Source organism: Mytilus edulis, chromosome 2 (genome assembly GCF_963676685.1).
Source record: "Mytilus edulis chromosome 2, xbMytEdul2.2, whole genome shotgun sequence".
NCBI lineage: Eukaryota > Metazoa > Mollusca > Bivalvia > Mytilida > Mytilidae > Mytilus > Mytilus edulis.
Genome location: NC_092345.1, coordinates 53,065,098 through 53,087,500, shown reverse-complemented (window position 1 = coordinate 53,087,500; position 22,403 = coordinate 53,065,098). Strand labels below are relative to the sequence as shown.

Genomic DNA, 22,403 nt, shown 5'->3' with positions numbered 1-22,403 from the left:
CCATGTCTATGAATCTTAATCAAATCTCTGTCACATGATCGTGTAACTATCTTTGTTATATTCCCGCTCTAAGGAAGGGATGTTCTGTTTTGCCCCTGTTTGTCCGTACATCCGTCTATCCTTTTGTCCCATAAAATTTTCGTCGTATTTTTATAAGGCATAATAAAATCAGACCTTCCTGAAATTTGTGATATAGCTTCATGTCACCATGCTATACCATGTGTCCTTTCGATTGATGTGTTTGAGCTTTTGATTTTTATATTTGATTAGGGACTTTCAATTTTGTATTTTCCTTGGGGTTCAGTATTTTTGTGATTTTTACTTTATTCAATTCTATCGTCCAAAAGTACACGATTGTTATATGAGAAAATAACCTTCTCTACCTTCTATTATACAGGTTGATAGTCCAGGATTGGTCGTAAATATTGTGTGCTAGTCAGAGACAGACAATTAATTTATCACAATACACATTGATATTAAATGAATTACGTGTATTTATTATCTGAATAAAATGCACTTGACTTTTGCAAGTGGCTACTCCCAATTGAGAGTTTTGTATTATATTGATAAATGCTTTATGTTCGGTTGAGGTTACGAATTAGAACATAATGATGCTAACAATGTTGTACGTTTCATTACAGATGGCCGTGGTCATTGTTTAACATTAAAGACTTGTATGAACAAGTGAACTGTGAGCTACTGCTGTGAGCATCCGCCCGAAATATTTCGATAAACATTTCGGGCGGATGCTCACAGCAGTAGGGAAGTTGTTGAGTATTGAAACTGAAAACGCATCACACGGTATAGCTGACTTATATAAACCCTGAAACCAAATTTTAGAAATCCTTACATCTTAGTTCCTGAGAAAATGTGACGAAAATATTCATTGGACGGATGGACTGACGGATGGACAAACAAGGGTAAAACAGTATATCCACCACTTGTTTTAAAGCGGGGTATAATATTAAATAGATTTGGTTCTTTCTTATTTGCTACACTATTTTAATATTTGAGGGAAAGGGTCAAAATTGAAATATCATTGAAGGTATTAAGTTTCTGCACCAGATGTTAATTTTGACACTAATCTTACTTCGGTGATGGTTTTAGGCCAAAATATTTAAAAAAATCAGCAAAAATTAAAATAAGGAAGACCTTATAATATAAACCTTTAAGGATAATTAGTATATATAGCTAAAAGCAGGAAAAGGAATTATGTCTTAATCTGAGGTAGATCATTTTAAACTTTTTGAAACAGCAAGTTATAACTACACAGTATCGGTATATAAATGTCATTACCAAAGTAAAGACTACTAAAAGTCTCAATTTTAACAAATTTTTTGACATAGTCTAGTTAGAAAATGCAATTCAACTCACAAAATTGATAAATCTGCTAGCATAAAAGATTACATATGAACTAAAACTGACATTCTCTAACAAAAATTAAATGAACCAAAACATTGGGAGGGGTAATCTTTTTACACAACAAATTGTTAGTTATTGTCTTTGATTAATTTAACACACTGCAGTTCATTACAGGAGCGCTGTTAATTTCAAAATTATTTTGAGCATTTTCTACAAGGTATGAGCCTTCAAAGTTTGATCCTGCTTAAAATCAATGAAAGTGTTGCTAAACAAAATGTTGAAACTTGAAAAGTTCAAAAAAATATTTAAATTTAATTTCAAGCAAATCATTATTATTTAATTGTATTCTAGTCATCACTATTTTAATTGAACTTTACATTTAATACAAACATTATAAATGTATTCAATTTAATTCTTGCAAGAACTGTTTCATTTTGTTGCCCTTGATTTTGTGCAAATTAAGAAGAAATTTGATTTTAATAACCTGCTATAATTGATAGACGCTCTTTGAAATTGGATCCCACTTATAAGCCAAAAAACGTGTGAACCTGCATTATGCTCATTGAATGCAAATTAGTCGTAGATTGCTCGAAAGTCTTGCATCCTTTTATTGCCTTGCATCCTTTTATTGGTTTGCTTGGGCCATAGGGATGCCACAGCCCCAGCAACATATTCAGAAACTAATGAAAGTGTATTGGTACTTGCAAATAATCACATTTCATTTTCCCTATTTGACATATGGTGCATTGTTTGGTTGATTTAAAATACCATTTATATCATAGCAATAGGATAATTTCATCAGTTAATATGAACTAACGTCAGTCAATTTATAAATAAACCAGATGCTACGCAGGGCGCAGCTTTATACGACCGCAGGGGTTGAACCCTGAACGGTTTGGGCAAGTATGGACAGAGCATTCAAGCTGGATTCAGCTCTAAATTTGGATTGTGATTATGACAGTTTGACACAGCACAGGTTTCTGACACAGAATGAATGTGGTCTAATGAACTTAAATTTTTTTTTTGCCTTTGAGCAATTCACTATGCTGTTGAATATTAATCCTCTCAAAAAAATGTTTAAAGAAATTTTCTTTTTATTTATGAAATCTGAAATGAGAAAAATTTAACCCCCCCCCCCCCCCCCCCCAATTTTTTTTTCACTTCCCCCTTTCCCTTATTCCAAAACTGATCTCGATTCAAATTTCTAATGGAGTTTGCAACAAAAAGTACTCATTTAAGTACATCATAAAATATCAAAATGTAAAAAAAGTGCTTGTTATCACTGAATGGTAAAGATTGTTTCAATTTATCAGTTAATAGTAAAAGTGAATATACATTGTATATTGTGTAAAACAATGATTTAAGTTGATTCAACTACTATTCTGGACAAAGAAAGATAACTCCAATTGAAAATTTCTTGCTATTGCACAATATTGTGCAATTAGATATTTATTGCTATTGCACAATACTGTGCAATTGAAAATATTTGCTATTGCACAATACTATGCAATTGAAGATTTCTTGCTATTGCGCAATACTGTGCAATTGTAAAAAAAAACAGCCCAAGAATTCAATTTTTGTTAAAATCAAACTTAGTTTAATTTTGGACCCTTTGGACTTTAATGTAGGACTTTAACGGGACCACAAATTAAGAATCTACATACACAGTTAGATTTGGCATATCAAAGAACCTCAATTATTCAATTTTTGATGAAATCAAACAAAGTTTAATTTTGGACCCCTATTTGGACCAACTTGAAAACTGGGCCAATAATCAAAAATCTATGTACATTTTTAGAGTCAGCATATCAAAGAACCCCAAGGATTCAATTTTTGTTAAAATCAAACTAAGTTTAATTTTGGACCCTTTGGGCCCCTTATTCCTAGACTGTTGGGACGAACACTTCCAAAATCAATCCCGATCTTTCTTTTATGGTCATAAACCTTGTATTTAAATTTTATAGATTTCTATTTACTTATACTAAAGTTATTGTGCGAAAACCAAGAAAAATGCTTATTTGGGTCCTTTTTTGGCCCTTAATTCCTAAACAGTTGGAACCAAAACACCCAAAATCAATCCCAACCTTCCTTTTGTGGTCATAAACTTTGTGTCAAAATATCATGGATTTCTATTTACTTAACCTGAAGTTATAGTGCGAAAACCTAGAAAATGCTTATTTGGGCCCGTTTTGGCCCCTAATTCCTAAACAGTTGGAACCAAAACACCAAAAATCAATCCCAACCTTCCTTTTATGGTCATAAACCTTGTGTTTAAATTTCATACATTTCTATTTACTTAAACTAAAGTTATAGTGCAAAAACCAAAAGTATTCAGACTACGACGATGACGACGAGGCCAACTTTGGCGTGATACCAATAAATGACCAAAAAATTTTCAGAAAATTAACAGTATTTAAGTAATTTTTTTGTTGTAGGTCTATAGATACATATTATAAAAACAAAATCTTTTTGATGCATTATTTGTTTTATTATAAAATAATGAAAACCATATCAATAAATTAAAAGTTTGAATATATTTCTAACTGTTGAGAGCACTAATTTGCATTTAGAAATTTCTTTATAACTATGTTTGTAAATCTTCTTCCAATATAAACAATATGAAGTGTGCATCACAAATAAATTTATCAAAATGCCTCAAGAGGTTGAAACCCTCCCTCCAGTCTCCAGTCAATTTTTTTTAATGAATTTTCAAATTTACCTCATACATTCAAATGCAAGAATTTAAGGAATCTCAAAATCAAAGGAAGAAAACAGTTTGGCAATAATTTATAAATTATATAGTTATCAATAAAGTTGTAAACTTAATTGTTGTAAAAAAAAAATCACATTCCCAGTACAGGACAATATTACCCCTGTAGTAGTCATGATAAAGCTGACTTCAAATACAAACTGACCTTGATCTTTGATCTAAATATCGTGTTCTATACATTTTCATTTTTTGTAAGTTTTAATTAGAGTTACCATCCAGAATTTTTTCTACCAGACATATGGAGAGACAAGCAGAAAAACAAGGATATCTTTATGCTCTAGATTTTTATTTGTGTCCCTATAAAAATCATAGATTCTTATCGTCCCTGCCATAAAGGAGCAAAAACAATCTAATGATTTATTTTATTTTTTTTTTAGCTGGTCTAAAAAAAAACAACAAAAAATGGCAAAAAAACAACAACAAAAAATTTACCCCTCCAATTTACAAAAGGTACATGTATATGAGAATTTGGGCATTTCTTAATTCCTTATTATCATATTTGTTTCCAAAGTAACAATTTTATTATAGAAAACCAACAACTGTGTGCCTAGTTAACAAATCATTGTTATCATAAAATGAATTTTATTTACATAAGTTCAATTACAAATATGACAATAAGATAACGTCAGCACAAAAGTTTTCACATTTTCAACAAAAGTATCCAAATACAGTATTTTATTAAATTTAATCCAATTTTCTTACAGTGAATAATTAAAAACACCCATTAAACTTAAAGAAGTAAGCTCACTTTCCAACTCTCTCATATCAGTGAAAAGATCATAATCCGTCCTGCTCCAAACCTAACTAAATTAGTTCCCCATTTCTTTTATTTTCAGGTAAAAAAAATAAAAATGGTTTTGATGAGGGTTTATTTGCATTCAAATCAGAAAGGGAATCAGATAGGAAAGAAATGTGATACAGTGTTCAAACAGTTAAAATTATATATGATATTTGTACAAAAAACATTTTTCGAGATGTACTTACAAATAGCACTCATAATGAAAACTATCTAATGTAAATTGTAATAAATTGTGAGAATAGAAAATGTGTTGTATAATTACATGCATATATAAATATGTTGTAAAATGAAAACTATTTGAAGAAATACCAGTAAGTGAGTTTTTCAAAATCTTAAAAGTTTCTGTCATCTGTACCAAAAATACTTAATACACTGTTTATTATGGCTGTTCCAGAAAATACTACTTCCCTGGAATATCCCTTAATATTTCATTATTTTTTTTAAATAAATTAATATGAGCACTTGCAGAAGGCTTTTGAGATGCTCTTTTGAAATAAAAATAGGACAAAATACATATTGTCTAGATGTTTATTATGGAAAAGAAAGAATAAACAGAATAGGAAAATCCAGATCTCTATGATTTACATTTTTAATAAGGACAAAAAATATGAATGTGTATTTAAGGATTTCTTCTTTAAAATCATAGAACAGGTAGGTCAGATTTTTCCCATCACAATCTGTAGAACATTGTGTTTTTCAACTAGTTTGGTTCCTTTAGTTTACATATAGCTTTACAGCAGGTTACCATTTTGCACTTTGTATGCAAACAAAGTGATGATGATTAACATGGTTTTATCAATTTAAAAAGAAGATGTGGTATGATTGCCAATGAGACAACTCTCTACAAGAGACCAAAAAGTCACAGAAATAAACACAAGTCTGTCACATATTTTGATTATATATAGTAAGTTTGTTGTTGAAAAGTTTTTGAAGTCATCATAAAACAGGCCAGAGCTCAAAATGAGAGTTTTTTGGGAAACCCTTAACACAAATCTTTTTTGTTTTACCTCATCCAGTAAAATGCAAGATAGATTACACAGTTTAAATAAATTATCTTAAATGGATCACAAAGAAATTTGGCTATGACTAATGATTCTGTCAAACCTAAATAAATCTATTATTTCTTAGTAAATAACCAGTATTTACACATTGTTCTATTACATATTATATAGACAAGAAAATAGTTATGGTAGATAAATATTGATCACAATGGTATTTTGTTATTTTGCTGTTTGTGGAATTTGTGGCAGTCCATATTCATCAACTGGTACATTGTCCTGAAAGAAAAGAAGCAAAGAACATATGAAGAGTTATTCCCCTTGTTATACAGCTCCTTTTTAAATTTAAATTGTATTGAATACATTAATATGATTAAATTAAAGCATGAAATATTTGAAAAGACATTTATCTTAAAGAATGTAGGGCAGTTATTTTACAAAGGCTTGCAAATGACATATACATAATAGATGTTCAGAATTTATATCTTTTATTATTTTTTTATGATAACCATATCATCTGGAAACATTAATTTGAGTTTATCAATTGCTGCTCTAAACTATGCACTTGAAATCAATACACTCTTATTCAACTGATAGATGGGTGGCATAATCAAACCAAGTCTGTTAAATATATTGTTATTGATTCGAAAGATAGTGTTGGAACCAAAAGGCTGACATCTGGGCACTGGATGCACCGACTGCTTTTATCATATAACAAGAAGAGTTGCATTTGGTAGCAACTTAACTGAAAAGGTAATGTGTATTCGTGTTATTGATCGTTTGTGATTAAAACTATCAGTAAATGACAGTTACTATTATAGAAAAGTCAAAAATTTAAACTGCATAACTCCTTTCCAATTTACAGTCATAAATCTTAGAAAAACATGTATTACTATACAAGATCTGTGAACATTGAGCGTTGATTTTATACTTACTCTCATACTCTCTCCACCGGGCTCAGATGAAGGAACTGATGGTGTTGCTACGGCATCATCTAAATATGATGAATCTTCCAGATCAAGTTCATCTCCTAATGCATCTAATTCTGCTTCAAGGTCATCCTCATCTAATTCAGGCATGCCATAACTTCTGCCCATTACTTCTTGAATATCATTGGCTTGTTCTGACAGGTCTTCAAGTTCATCTTGCAAATTCTGAAATTGTAAAAATTCAGTACTGGATAGTGTATTGTTTTTTATTTGTATAAATTACATTTATTCTGATTTTAAATTCTCCCTCCCAATGCTAGCCCAAATTTAAAACATTGCTTTACTAAAATCCTTGGTAAATGTATAATAAATAAAACAAAACTCTAGATAAAGGTTTAGTTGCTCGCAGTAACTTCGACTATCGTAGTCACCTTTTGATGAAGTGACACCCAAAAAATGGCTTTATATAAAATAACAGAACCTCACCTTTTAAACTAAGGTATTTCACGTGCATATATTACCCATATATATTTTTACCTCAAACCAAGAACCCATTATACAACTACTCTCACTAACCAGTTTTGAACAAAAAAATGGTACAACTTTAACACAGAGAAAACCCTCATGTCTCATCGAGAAGAAATTTAAAGCTCTACACCATTAGATTACAGCACTAAGTGACTATATATAGCTACGGTATATATTTACAGATCATTTTTTTTTAAAAGATTTATGACAACAGGCACAGTAAAGTTATAAATTCCATGTTTATTCTATACTTTAAATTCTGTGCTGTGACAGAACAACACTTTCTATTACAAAGAAGATAGTACATTTCAATAGAATGGACTGTGCTGAGCACAACACTCTCTATACAAAAAACATAACAATACCAAATAATCATGGATTTTTTAAAAATTTCAAGCACAAGAAATTATGCAAATTCCATAATTAAAAATAATTCCAAGTCCAAATAGTAGCCTGTTAACAGTAAAAAACTTATAATAAATTAATTAATAATGGAAACGTCACTGATTCATGTTTTGTCAACTGGTATGAAAAGCCTCTTTCTAAATGTAAATGAGAACTTGGCTCTTAAATAAATATGGAAATAACCTTTTGTCTATCTGGCAATTAACAAATAAGTTTAATTTAACTTTATTTATGCTAAAACGTTGCTGATAACATGTACCATATCCTCTCTGTAATGCTAATTTTAAATATATTCTATACATACCTCTACTTGATCGATATCTACATGCTTGTATGCCTTTTTAAATTCTTTTACTCCAACTTTCATTGCATCTACCTAAAAAATAAATCCATTAAAATTTGAATGTATTTCTTACTCACTGAATGTCAACATATAAAGGTTAACATATAACAAATTCATAAAATTCAAAATTATTTCTAAATGACCAAAATTCATTCTGTCCAACAAAAGAAAGCAATAATTTCACAACACTTTAAATTTTATCACAAACTTTACTTTTTTCCCTAGGACATAAGATTATTTTTAATTCCAATTTGAAGAAAGCATTACATCAGTTACATGCATCTTTTTCAAATCTATTTCTATTGTGAAAATAATAAAATCAACTTTATTTTCTTAAACCAATATAAAATAATGTGTATCTTACAGTTGTCTTTGTGTCTTTAATATTCTGTATATTGTAGTTCTGTTGTTCTAGATTAAAGGACTGCTGCATTAAATTATCACGCTGGTTGTCATACCTAAATAGATTGAAATAATATAGATTTAAAATTATCATTATTATATATGGACATGACAATTTTCACAATTTTTTAGACATATAATGTATTATAAATTCAATTCCACTTTAACTTTTTTGTGTTTATTTTTTACCTGGTTATAACTTGCAGTTAAATCTGTGATATAATGTAAACCAACTTATTTTTGCTGATACTTTATTTCTTGAATAACCCCTTTTTAGAACACTTCCTGGCGATTATATTTCATGCTTTTCACATTTACTTTAATCAGGGAAGATAGAAAGTTTTTCACAATCTTGACAATGTATATTCACATTGTTTTTTCTCCTTGCGAAAGTTGCTATAATAAATCACTCTCAAACATTAAGTTGGTTTCTTCATTGGCTAGAGGTATAGGGGGAGGGTTGAGATAATAAATCACTCTCAAACATTAAGTTGGTTTCTACATTGGCTAGAGGTATAGGGGGAGGGTTGAGATCTCACAAACATGTTTAACCCCGCCACATTTTTGCGCCTGTCCCAAGTCAGGAGCCTCTGGCCTTTGTTAGTCTTGTATTATTTTAATTTTAGTTTCTTGTGTACAATTTGGAAATTAGTATGGCGTTCATTATCACTGAACTAGTATATATTTGTTTAGGGGCCAGCTGAAGGACGCCTCCGGGTGCGGGAATTTCTCGTTACATTGAAGACCTGTTGGTGACCTTCTGCTGTTGTTTTTTTCTATGGTCGGGTTGTTGTCTCTTTGGCACATTCCCAATTTCCATTCTCAATTTTATTACAGAAAATGCCTGTTCTTACTTTTATAACATATTATTATTTATAATATTTTTTGTACCACACATAATGTATCTTATGTACAATATTGGCAGTAGGAGAAAGGGTTCTACTTTTTCAACATATCTGTGTCTTAAATTCTATCACTTTCAGGTAAAAGATAAAAAAAAAACTTTTAAAATGTTTAATGTTCGAACTGTGTGAAGTATTACACATGTACATATTTACATGCATATATCTGTCATTATAAATCATGCAACTCTAAAACTCAATTTTTACACATACAACTTACATTTTCTTTTGTTTTAAAACTCTCATTGCTTTCTGTTTTACCATATTCTGAAATGATTAAACAATATTCTAGTAACATTATAAATTTCTTTTAGTGATGCTTTATAATTAAACTTCTTTTCCTACCCTCAGTCCCACATACATTTTAATGGAATAGCCTAATGTTCTTCAAGATTATCACAAGGCTATTATCTTTTTTTTCACTCTGCCTGCTTTGTTTTTATCAATTCAATTCAATCTAGTCATGACATGATTTGATGATCATTACTTTCTGAAAACACAATAATGTGTAAAAAATGTCATTTAAGGGCAACTAATCCTATAAATCGACAACTAATAATTTCATTTATGCTGACCTATTAGCTTATCTGATCTTGCTGATCATTATTTCCTTTTTAAAGTTTATAACTGTTTTTTTTTTCACTTTTTAAAATATAAAATTTTCTAGCTGTGATACAGTTTCTTCATATAAATAACTGAATTTTCTAATGTCAAATTGATAAAGAGGAATGGCATCTTACCTTTGCAGGTCCTTCTCTCATTTTCTTCATTTGATCTTTGTACTTCTTTAATTCAGCATCTAACCTCGCAATTTTTTTGTCTATAGAATCTCCCCTTGTGTCAATCTGAGTTATAATAAAAACACCAATATAAAAGTACATTTAACAAAGAGTTAGATAAAAATTAAATAAAAGATGTATTAGAATCCAGCCTCATGTAATAGACAAGATACTCTGCTATCCATATTATATACATACTTGTAAATGCAGTACCATTCTCTAATGAACCTCTTCAGTCTAAGCATACATGAATATATATCGCAAGTGCATGAGGTTGTTGGTTTCTCAAACTTTCTGTTTGATTCCAGACCTTATCCAACTTCAAATTTTTATTTTCTGCTTCTCCATTAAGGTTGCAATTTTTAGGAAATTGAGCAAAGGCAGGTTACTTATATTGATTAACAGTTAAACAATATACAATTAAATGGTCCACAAATCGTCAAAAAATATTATATTATATAAGGACCTTAGGAGCTACAGTTCAGCAGTTACATGTACATCTTTTTTTACCCTCATTACATTAACAATGCCTTTATTGGTGCTTTCGAGACGTGACAGCCACATTTTCAAGACGTCCATAACGCCACATCATCCATGGGACAAATCGTCCATATTTAAATTATTTATTCCATTGAGGTTGCAACATGAAACATAATATAACAACAATACCCAATGTGTGTTTGTATCTGCTTGTAGTCATCTTGGGTGCTGTGATTGTATAGCGTCAGATCTCAATTTGTTTTCCCATTACAATTTCTTAACAAAAACATCATTAATATTTATGTTCAAAGAAAAATCATAAGCAAATAACAATCTTTAAAATTAATCATTATCTGATTACTTTACCTTTATTTCAAACTTAACTTGTTGTTTTATAGATGAAAGAAATTAATCTCCCATTTGCATATAATCAATTTCATCCTACATGTATTTGTTTTATTTTTTCATTTTGTTTTACACAAAATATTTAACATGTAAATATTCTATTAGATAAAACACATAAATTTAATTATGATATATTTATAAGTAAGTAAGTAAATTGTTTATTATAGTGACATGTGTAATCACATTTCAGTAAAGTACAATATATTACATACACAATAAAATACACCCGACCCATTGGGTCTATAAGTCACTTTCAAATCATAAAACGTAATTATTTTATCACGGATTTCAAACAAAATAATGAAAAGTAAAATTAAGCTATTAAAATTCAAAATAATTAATTAATAGTGAAAAATTCAAACTTATATAAAAGTACAAAAAAAGAACTAGAGGCTCTAAAGAGCCTGTGTCGCTCACCTTGGTCTATGTGAATATTAAAGGAAGCAGATGGATTCATGACAAAATTGTGTTTTGGTGATGGTGATGTGTTTGTACATCTTACTTTACTGAACATTCTTGCTGCTTAAAATTATCTCTATCTATAATGAACTTGGCCCATTAGTTTCAGTGGAAAATGTTAGTAAAAATTTACAAATTTTATGAAAATTGTTAAAAAATTGACTATAAAGAACAATAACTCCTAAGGGGGTCAATTGACCATTTCGGTCATGTTGACTTATTTGTAAATCTTACTTTGCTGAACATTATTGTTGTTTACAGTTTATCTCTATCAATAATAATATTCAAGATAATGACCAAAAACAGCAAAATTTCCTTAAACCTAACAATTCAGGGTCAGCAACCCAACAACGGGTTGTCCGATTCATCTAAAAATTTCAGAGCAGATAAATGTTGACCTGAAAAACAATTTTACCCCATGTCAGATTTGCTCTAAATGCTTTGGGTTTTGAGTTATAAGCCAAAAACTGCATTTTACCCCATGTTCTATTTTTAGCCATGGCGGCCATCTTGGTTGGATGGCCGGGTCACTGGACACATTTTTCAAACTACTAACCCAAAAGATGATTGTGGCCAAGTTTGGATTAATTTGGCCAAGTAGTTTCAGAGGAGAAGATTTTTGTAAAAGATTACTAAGATTTATGAAAAATGGTTAAAAATTGACTATAAAGGGCAATAACTCCTAAAGGGGTCAACTGACCATTTCAGTCATGTTGACTTATTTGTAAATCTTACTTTGCTGAACATTATTGCTGTTTACTGTTTATCTCTATCTATAATAATATTCAAGATAATAACCAAAAACAGCAAAATTTCCTTAAAATTACTAATTCAGGGGCAGCAACCCAACAACGGGTTATCCGATTCATCTGAAAATTTCAGGGCAGATAGATGTTCACCTGTTCAACAATTCTACCCCTGTCAGATTTGCTCTAAATGCTTTGGTTTTTGAGTTATAAGCCAAAAACTGCATTTTACCCCTATGTTCTATTTTTAGCCATGGCGGCCATCTTGGATGGTTGGCCAGGTCACCGGACACATTTTCTAAACTAGATACCCCAATGATGATTGTGGCCAAATTTGGTTTAATTTGGCCCCGTAGTTTCAGAGGAGAAGATTTTTGTAAAAGTTAACGACGACGACGGACGACGACGGACGCCGGATGCCGGACGCCAAGTGATGAGAAAAGCTCACTTGGCCTTTTAGGCCAGGTGAGCTAAAAATAAGTTATTAGAAGATCGATTTAGTAAATGTTCAGTTGAATGCATCATAAATTAATATTTATAATAAAAAAACTGGAAATATTCAGATTGACCATGTAGTAACCTTTTTATAATCATCAATAAATTAAAGTTTTAGATAATTAATATATTAATAAAATAAAACACATAAATCTAATTGTGTTATATTTATATTAATAAAATAAAACACATAAATTTAATTATGATATATTTATATTAATAAAGTGTAAAACAAATAAGAACATAAAAAATAATTAAATACAACATAATACATTTACAAGTGATACTAAACATATACATGTATATCTCTAAATACTTCATTAATAAAATGTATTTCCAAAATAAAACTATGGATGATGCGTCTTCATAAAGTATGAGCTATGTTGTACTATGGCCATAACATCTTTTCAATGTATGGCGATACATCACATGGAAATCAGTACGGACAGTACGGATGTCGCGTCCCCCATTGTTATTGGTTGCTACAACGTATATTTACAGATGTGAATACCACCTGTCATTTCATAAAAAAATTATGTCTGAGGACATGAACAAAAACAAATAATTTATATTTTTTGCTTTCATATCACTTCAAGCTACTTGTGTTGCTATCTTCCAATGATCTGAAACTTTTCGTTAGCTTACATTTGAAATGCAGTCTGTGAGATTGGGTGCAGGTGTTTTTTCTTTTCCTTTTCCGAATAGCCGATTCATTTTTGTCTTATTTTTGTAAAGAAAGCTAAATATTTCTTCGTCTGTTTTGGTTGTTCCGGAAGCTGAATAAGTGTGACTGAAACGTCATATCCTGTAAGGAGAACTCAGTGCATCTATCTTTCTTATTTTGTTAATGATATGAATTTCAAAATTAACTACTGTGTAAGGGCTCAAAGAAACTTAGACTGTATATTAAATCAATATCATACAATAAGAACGTTATTATATTTGGTATTTACAGACAAATAACTTTGGTATTTGGAAAGATTAAAAGAAGCCTCCCTGATCATGTGATGGAGACAAAATGGAGAATGTCAGTGATTCACATCATGCTGATTATGATAATCAAACTTTGGCTTTATTTACGTCACTGAAGCGTGAATTCACATGTTATTACCCTTGTACTATTAATAGTGTTATGTTTCACGTCGTTAGATAAAACATTGATCAAAATATGGAGCAGAAATTGTAGTAAAAAGTGGGAAAAGTTTCAACAACTTCTGCATACATTAGTTTTTCAGAAAACAATAAAACATCTGCCTTTTTCGAATTTATGAGATAAATGTTGGTCTCTTTCTTATTTTGAATCATACTCAGATAAAAAGTATGGATCAAGGTGGATCTAATTCAAGTTTGCCCTCTTTTCAGTCATTTTTCTGTGGGAAGAACTCTAGTATCCCGAACATGCAACAGCAGCAACCAAACAATAACTTTTATTATGATACAGCACAATCATCTACAGCATTAGATTTAACATGCACAAATTCAAAACCAGTGTCTATATATAATCCATGTACCATTGGCCAAAATGAAAACTCTGATAAACAGTCACTTTATTACAAAGAGTGCTTACCAAGCTTTGCAAACTTTATGAATTATCCGCAACATAGTAATAATTATGAAGAAAGATCTAATCATTTAGAAGCAAAAGAAATCAATCAAGCACGTCAACATGCACAAGAAGTACGTCAACATGCACAAGAAGCACACCAACATGCGCTAGAAGCACACCAACATGCACAAGATAAAAGCAATGCTTCCGCAGGATTAACTGGCGCAGAAAACTATTACAGTTATAAACTTAATGAAATGTCTCAAATGTGGAAAGACCATATAAAAACTGAAAAACAACTGCCATCAGATCATGAACCAGTTTATCACAATAATCATCAAAGTGCTGTCAGTCATCCTGGTCATGCAGCCTACCCACAGTATGATCCATATGCTTTTATGAACAATATGCCACCAGCTAGTTCACAAGTAAATTTCCAACAATATTATAATCAACCAGGCCATTCCTATCAAAATTATGGAATGTACCCAAATATAAAATCAGAAGAACTTTATGGCAAAACATTTCAAGATCCACATTTACCGATTAATAATGATGATAATGGTTTTGAAGATCTAGACTCATTGATTCTTAAAAGACGTAAACCCTCCTCAAATTCAAAGAGAGCTAAGAAAATGAGAGGTGGGATAGAAGACTGCAACTATGAACTTTGTAACATGTGGGATGAAGTTGCAGAACCTAATGATACTGTTGCAAAAGGAATTAATGTGTCAGAAACTTCACGGTCATCTCTAAGTACTGATTCTAATAGTCAAACAGAACTTAGAAATACAAAGAGTCATGACAGCAGTTCTAATGACCAAGCTTCCAGTAATACTGCTAAAGAATCTAATGCTGATATTTTGAAGCCAGCCACAATATTTAACTATGTAGCAGATGAATCATATAATTTGAAATGTTGTCAATTTTTAGAAGCAGAAAAGAGGCTATGTCAGCATTTAAAGATGATAAGTTTTGGTGAACCTGTGTCTCATATTTACAATCCATTAGTTTATGCATTTGAAACTCATTTGAAGTTCCTGAAAACTTTCTGTACATCGGATAAATCTGTTCTCTTCCTAGCTATGAATCCAGGTCCATTTGGAATGTCACAAAATGGAGTAAGTTTTTACTAAAAGTAAAACTAAATATTGAAAAACAAAACAAGAAAATAGAAAATGTTGTAATTTTATCCTGAATAATTTATTTTTTTTCTGTTCAAGAAAATGTTTTTTATACACTTTAAAAACCACAGCTCAGTGATTTTCCTAGACTATTTTACTGATCAACATTATATTTGTATGCAATAGTGTAGTTTTGACTTGCAGAGTTGACCTTTTGATTGAAAACTAGAATTGAGAATGGGAATGGGGAATGTGTCCAAGAGAAAACAACCAGATCAAATAGAAGAAAACAGCTGAAGCCCACAAATTGGTCTTCAACACAGCAAAAAAATCCAGCACCCGGAGGCGAGTTTAAGCTGGCCCTTAAAAAAATGTGTACTAGTTCAGTGATAATGAATGTCATACTAAATTCCGAAACATATAAATGAACTAAATTTAAAAATGATACAAAGTTCACATGTAAGCCTAATATTATAATAAAATGCTTGCAATGAAAAGTACTTTACATGCTTAAGGAGAGGCACCAAAATGTGAATCTGGTGGCAACATCACTTGCCCTCAGCTAAGTTTTTATTGTTCAGTGAGTTTTAGTATTGAGTTTTGATGCTGAGGTATATATTGTTATTAGGTTTTTTTTAGGTAAAAGTTCAGATATATTTGGTCTATTTATCTTTAGAATATAATTTTACATGTTAGTCTGACAGGGGTCTTGGTACATGATTAAAATGTCCTTTGTTCTTGTTTATGAATGTTGTTCTTGAAAATTGATGCAGACTTTCAACATGCTATTTGTTTATACAAAAAAGTATCTGTTATGCAGTTGAGACATTTTCTGTGTGTCAGGTCAGGTACTTTAACCTTGCATTCAGTGAAAAGGAGCATTCTTTGACAAATATTTGATCAAAGTACTGTAGTATTTTTATTAGCTTGTACATGTACTTGCATTGTGTTTCAGTTATCTATTGTCATGATCAATTGTACTATTATATTATAGAATTGACAACTAAAAGTGTTTGACAAAAAGTGCTTTATTAACTAATTCAATAATTTACAGTTATAAGCTACAATTAATAAATTGTCAATATGAAGCACCTGAACCCGATTTGATGAAGTCACAAGGGTAGGCAAATCTAGTACCAGGCGTTATCAATTTAAATAGGTACATTGTACAATGAGAGTTGACTCCCATTTTTTCAGTGCATTGGTTGTTTTGATTCATCTATATGTTTATGTTTGTCATTCTGATTCATAGTCACATAGATTTTGAAGTTCGTGGCAGATTTTGCATAGTCATTGATAATCTACTTCACTTTTTATTTTTCCTTTAAAGAATGATCTCCAGATTTCTTATGATATTTAATGTCAATTAGGTTTCTGTCTTCTTATATCTTTTATTCACATATTTGAGGTGTATTTCTTGCATGTCTTGAGGATGTACATGTATTTTTTAACAAAAATATCTTGCTTAAAATTATAAAACAGAATATGATAGGTTATGATCATATTTGTTAATATCTGTTAGGTAAGAACGGACAATTTTGCTATATTTTTGGTTTCAAACGTGACCATGGTGACAGACCAAACAGTCTAAATGGAGTTACTTCATATTTTTATTCAACATATTAAATAAACAAGGGAAGACAACTAGAAGGTTCCAATCCGATTACGTAAAAATAAGAGACAGTTATAATTGAGGGTTGTAATGGGGGTACATGTACCTTCTTGATGAATAACAGTAAAAATTTTTGCAAAATGTCAATAACCATGTTAATAGTAATATTTAGTCCATAACAATAAAATGTACACATTCTTTTAGACGATCAAAAAATCAACTGATTTTGACGAAATCGTTATAGTTTTTTCAAAAGCAAAATCTAAATGATATTGCGGCTTAATTTGCCTACCTACCTACAATGTACCCTTTTTTTTTCAGCATGTTAGCGGAAACACATGTTTTATTATTCTGTTTGGCCTAAGGCTAGATTATCTGAATAAAAGATAAAACATATCTGTATCCTTTATTTAAGGTACCTTTCGGAGAAGTTTCTGCTGTCAGGGATTGGTTTAAAATTAGAGGCAATGTACAGAAGCCAGCCAGGGAACATCCTAAAAGATGTATCACAGGACTGGATTGTCACAGATCTGAGGTATTTATGATATAGTTCTTGTCAGGTGCAGTTACTGCAGTAGTTTCTATAAGTAAATACTCGTAATTGCAGGTAATTTAATTAAGTAATAATCATGAAAATAGGACCATGTCCCATGCTTATGTCAACATGAATAGACCTTAAATTTTTAAAAGAACAGAAGATGGCACTGATGAAGTCTTTACTATATATAGTATATGCAGTATTGTCCATGTGTAAAGTGTAGCTGTATTTTGTTTCTGTTTTGAGAATTGAAAGAAGAGATTTCAAATGATAGGGTCAGTGTCAGTGAGTGTTCCTGAAAAAATAAATCCATAAATGCACTTAGTACACACAAAATTTATAAGGTGTTTTTCTTTCATGTCATGTAAAAGTTGGTGACACTTAAGGGGGCTTGCGGTATAAATCAATTTTTTTTTTAATATAAGATTTCGCTATATTTTTCTATGAACAAACTTTATCATGTACTTAATAGAAAAATGAAATAAAAAAATGGGAGGACCGTTCATTTAAGCTCACAATCTGCCTCCGAAAGAAGCATACAAATTTGTTAAAAGACCTTTTCTTCTGTTGGAACTAATAGGAGAAATAGAGGTAATATCGAAATTAAAAAAAAAAGAACTAAATTTCAGAAATCGCTTAAATTTAATTATTATTTAGTTTTTGTATAGCTTATTTGAAAACAATGATAAAAAAATATAGGTCACAGGTGAGTTAAAAAAGATATTTCAAATTGAATACAAAAAAATGGCATTTTTGCACCAAAGGGAGATATTTTGGAGCTTTTTCAATGATATTAACATTTTAAAAGTCATCTGGGGCCAGACCGATTTTACTTTATGGGTTTTTTTTTTGTACCATATCATAGAGAAATAACTAATTTAGTGTAATAAATAAAATTTGTAACGAAAAAACAAATGTTTAATTTTTTGCTGAAATTTTTATACCAGCGAGCCTCCTCAACTTGCATCTGTTAATCATGATATTACATAAAAAAATAAGTAGTGTAGATGTGGTATGATTCCCAATTAGACATCTCTCCATCAATTTGATAGCAGTGATGCATGTTATTGATCTATATGGCTATATATAATATCAATACAATGTACCAATAAATATTATACAATTATTGAATTTTGATGAGGTTGTACAATGTAAATAAGAACTCAAATTTTGAATTGTGTCTGTCAATCTGTCCCATGTAATTTCCAATGGCAATGCATTGCAGGGGTATCATTAGTTAGCAAAAAAACAACAGTTCTACTTGTTTATATGTTGCAACTCCTAAATATATTATTTTCCATAGTTTAAAAGTTGCATTCATAAATTCATACAATAAATTCAGAATAAACTACATGTACAAATGTTTGTTTAATTTATTTTAGGTGAGTGGTGGTCGCTTTTGGGGATTTTTCAAGAGAGTTTGTGGAACACCTGAGGTTTTCTTCAGACATTGCTTTGTACATAATTTTTGCCCGTTAGCATTTATGTCACCAACAGGCAGAAATATTACTCCACCAGAATTAAGAGCAGACCAGAGGAATGCCTTAAACCATGCTTGTGACATGGCTTTGATCGAGACTTTAAACATCCTACAAGTCAAAATAATAGTATGTATAGGAAAGTTTGTAGAGTCAAGAGTGCAATCTGTTCTAAAGAATCAGGGAAATAATGAAATCCGTGTAGAGAGAATCACACATCCAAGTCCCATAAATCCAGCAGCCAACAAGGGCTGGGATGATACAGTTTATCAGCAGCTGAAAGACATTGGAATCATGTCGTACTTTACCAGAAATGATTAAATCAATGACTCATTTGACCTCAACCTTATTTAAGTCACCATTAGGGTTACTTCGGTTATAAGTCACACAACTTTCATATCTTTATATTGAAAAAATGTTTTCCTCATTGAAATCACTTTGAATATATATATGTAAGTAGAAATATGTTGCTTTCATTGTTTATTATCTAGTAGCTGAATATTTTGTAAGAACTTCAGATGTACTTTTTTTTCAAAACTAACATACCTGTATGATATACATTGTATATACCAGTATATGTATATATAAAGGTAGTAATGAGAGGCTTCAGATCTCAGACATGTACATTTCTGTTACCTTTCAAGTCAAAATTTCCAATAGTTTTGTGAAAGTTTTTTTTTTTAATGTAATAAATATGAGAAGTCAGTATGTGTGGTAAGCAGCTTTATTTTTACTATCTGTTGTAATTTAAGATTTTTATAACTTTGTTATGTGTTGTTTTATTCAATCACTATTTTAGGACATAATTTTGTAGCTTAATTTTAAATTCAGTACACATGGTTTTATATTAGGTGTTTCCCCCGACCAAAAGTTAATCTCTGAAGGCACTTTTTCGGCAGCAGTCCCACTTTCTATAGTTTTTTTTTTACCATTTACTCTAATGCTAAAACTAATCCAGATCCAACCATTCATAGAAATTTATATAAGAATACCTTCAAAGATTCCATCTTTTTCTGGAAAACCCATCAAGTCAGTGTTATTATATATGACTATAAATACTAGTATCTAAACATTGGCTAGAGGTATAGGGGGAGGGTTGAGATCTCACAAACATGTTTAACCCCGCCGCATTTTTGCGCCTGTCCCAAGTCAGGAGCCTCTGGCCTTTGTTATTCTTGTTTTATTTTAACTTTAGTTTCTTGTGTACAATTTGGAGTTTAGTATGGGGTTCATTATCACTGAACCAGTATATATTTGTTTAGGGGCCAGCTGAAGGACGCCTCCGGGTGCGAGAATTTCTCGTTGCATTGAAGACCTGTTGGTGACCTTCTGCTGTTGTCTGCTCTATGGTCGGGTTGTTGTCTCTTTGACACATTCCCCATTTCCATTCTCAATTTTAAATAAGGATATATTGTAGTGTTTTTAATTATTTAATTATTTATGTTCAATTTATATGTGTCAAAATAATTAGTTCAAACATATTCAAGGCCAATGCAAATAAAATCTGAAAATTATATGGAATGACCTCTAGAACGCAGTTAAAAATATATTGAGTAGATTCTTAACCCTTTCCTCCATAATGACGCCTGTTGACGCCTGTGTTGTAACTTGTACCTCAGTTGAAATGCTTTGACTACAAAATGTCTTCATCAGACGTAAAAAAAATTGTATCCAATATGAAAAGGATATTCATGAGAATTATCTGACTTGAATTTCATTGATGAAATATTGGTTTTCACAATGTATTAACGCTTTAAAACTGATGATTTTTTTAACTGAAAAAAATCCTATGCGAATCAATTATATTACAAAAAAAAATCCATGGAGGAAAGGGTTAATGGACAAGGTCATCTGAAAAATCACGAAAAAGTACAAACAATAGAAGAAACTTTTAAATGTTTGCAGTCATATAAACTCATATTCTTAAATAAGATCAGGATTCCCTGTAAAAGGATATGTTTTTTTTAGCCCAAAATGCATTGTGATTGTATACTGGCCCAGAGCTGTGTAGTATTTACCATGGGTATTAAGTCATACATAAATGTTTATATAGCACCATATTAGGATTGGCCATGAACTATACAGTTTGTACCCATTGGTTTAAAATGCAAGTAAATCAATTACATAGTTAGTGACTGAAAATAGTGATTGAGTAATACTATTGTTGACATACAATATGTAAAATATTTGATGTACAATTTTAGTGCTTTTAACTTGGAAGGGTGCCAAAGTTAATTTCCTTTTTTTTGTTTTTATTTCTTGCCATCCATTGTTTTTTTGTTATATTGAATATATGTGAAGATTTTACTATTTAACATGATAAGCTTTACCAGATTTGTTATATGTTTTGCACAGATTTCTTACATTTTTGGGGTGTTTTATTTTCAACTGATATTTGTCTTCCCTGGCATGGAGATACAAAATTCTTTTGATATATTATTTGAAATATTTCTTTCATGAAACCACTATAGCAATTAATTTTAATATTTGATGGAGTATGAATTATTTGTCTATTACTATTTTTGAGCAAATGCTGTTCTCCAATAAAGAAATCATTTTAAAATTTGAAGAAAAAAGTGGCCTACTGTTATACATTTTTTTTTAAGTAAAGCAGCAGAAACATATAATCTTCATATTTGGCTTACAAAATTAAACAGTTGGAAATCAGGCTTTTTGTTAGACAACACATCATATAGTGTAGAGTCAACTAAAACATTTTGAATAAAAACAGTATTAACAGAATTATGCCTTCTTTTCCATTATACATAATTTGAAATACATGTACCTCAGTTTCTGCTAGCGACACATATCTTAAATTCCATGTAAAGTATAAACTAAGCAAATGTTGTAATGAACATTTCAGACCAAATATTTCATAACAATATAATGATTTAAAACAAATATTTAGAAGCTTTTTGATAGTAGAAACCAAATGGCATCTAAATTTGGTTGATTATATAGGGAATCACTGAAGTGTGACAGGAGCCAGCGGGCCCCCACTTATAAAAATTTCTAGATCCGCCACTGCATCCATTCTGAAAGACCTTTGTTAAATACTAATTTGTAAGTTAAACATATGAATAGCAGATTAAGCGAGGAGACTGCTTTTTTTTGTTTTGAAAGAGAAAATATGATAAATCTGAAAACATCACATCTTTTCTTTTTCAAGATCCTGGATCCTCTTGGTTGAAAGCATGTTTTCCTTAATTTCTTATATTTTGGATTCTTTTTCCATTGATCAATTCAAACTGTAGATCGTTATAGGACAGCATGATTTATTGTTAGGAGGTGAAGTACTTTGAG

At 30.6% G+C, this 22,403-nt stretch overlaps 2 protein-coding genes across 2 annotated transcripts; one reads left to right on the top strand and one right to left on the bottom strand.

The window, feature by feature from the left end:
• Positions 1-3,828: 3,828 nt before the first annotated feature.
• Positions 3,829-13,859, bottom strand: LOC139510241 (charged multivesicular body protein 5-like). Its single transcript, XM_071296729.1, has 7 exons — positions 13,448-13,859; positions 10,179-10,283; positions 9,659-9,705; positions 8,499-8,592; positions 8,096-8,167; positions 6,865-7,083; positions 3,829-6,208 (listed from the first exon to the last, which is right to left on the bottom strand). Exons 1-7 carry the CDS (start codon positions 13,514-13,516, stop codon positions 6,152-6,154), a joined length of 663 nt encoding a protein of 220 aa, XP_071152830.1. The 5' UTR covers positions 13,517-13,859; the 3' UTR covers positions 3,829-6,151.
• Positions 13,756-20,603, top strand: LOC139510240 (uncharacterized). The gene is made up of 4 exons (XM_071296728.1): positions 13,756-15,469; positions 17,500-17,619; positions 19,005-20,182; positions 20,506-20,603. The coding sequence occupies exons 1-3, from the start codon at positions 14,123-14,125 to the stop codon at positions 19,419-19,421; spliced, it is 1,884 nt and encodes a 627-aa protein (XP_071152829.1). The 5' UTR covers positions 13,756-14,122; the 3' UTR covers positions 19,422-20,182; positions 20,506-20,603.
• The last annotated feature ends 1,800 nt before the right edge of the window (positions 20,604-22,403 follow it).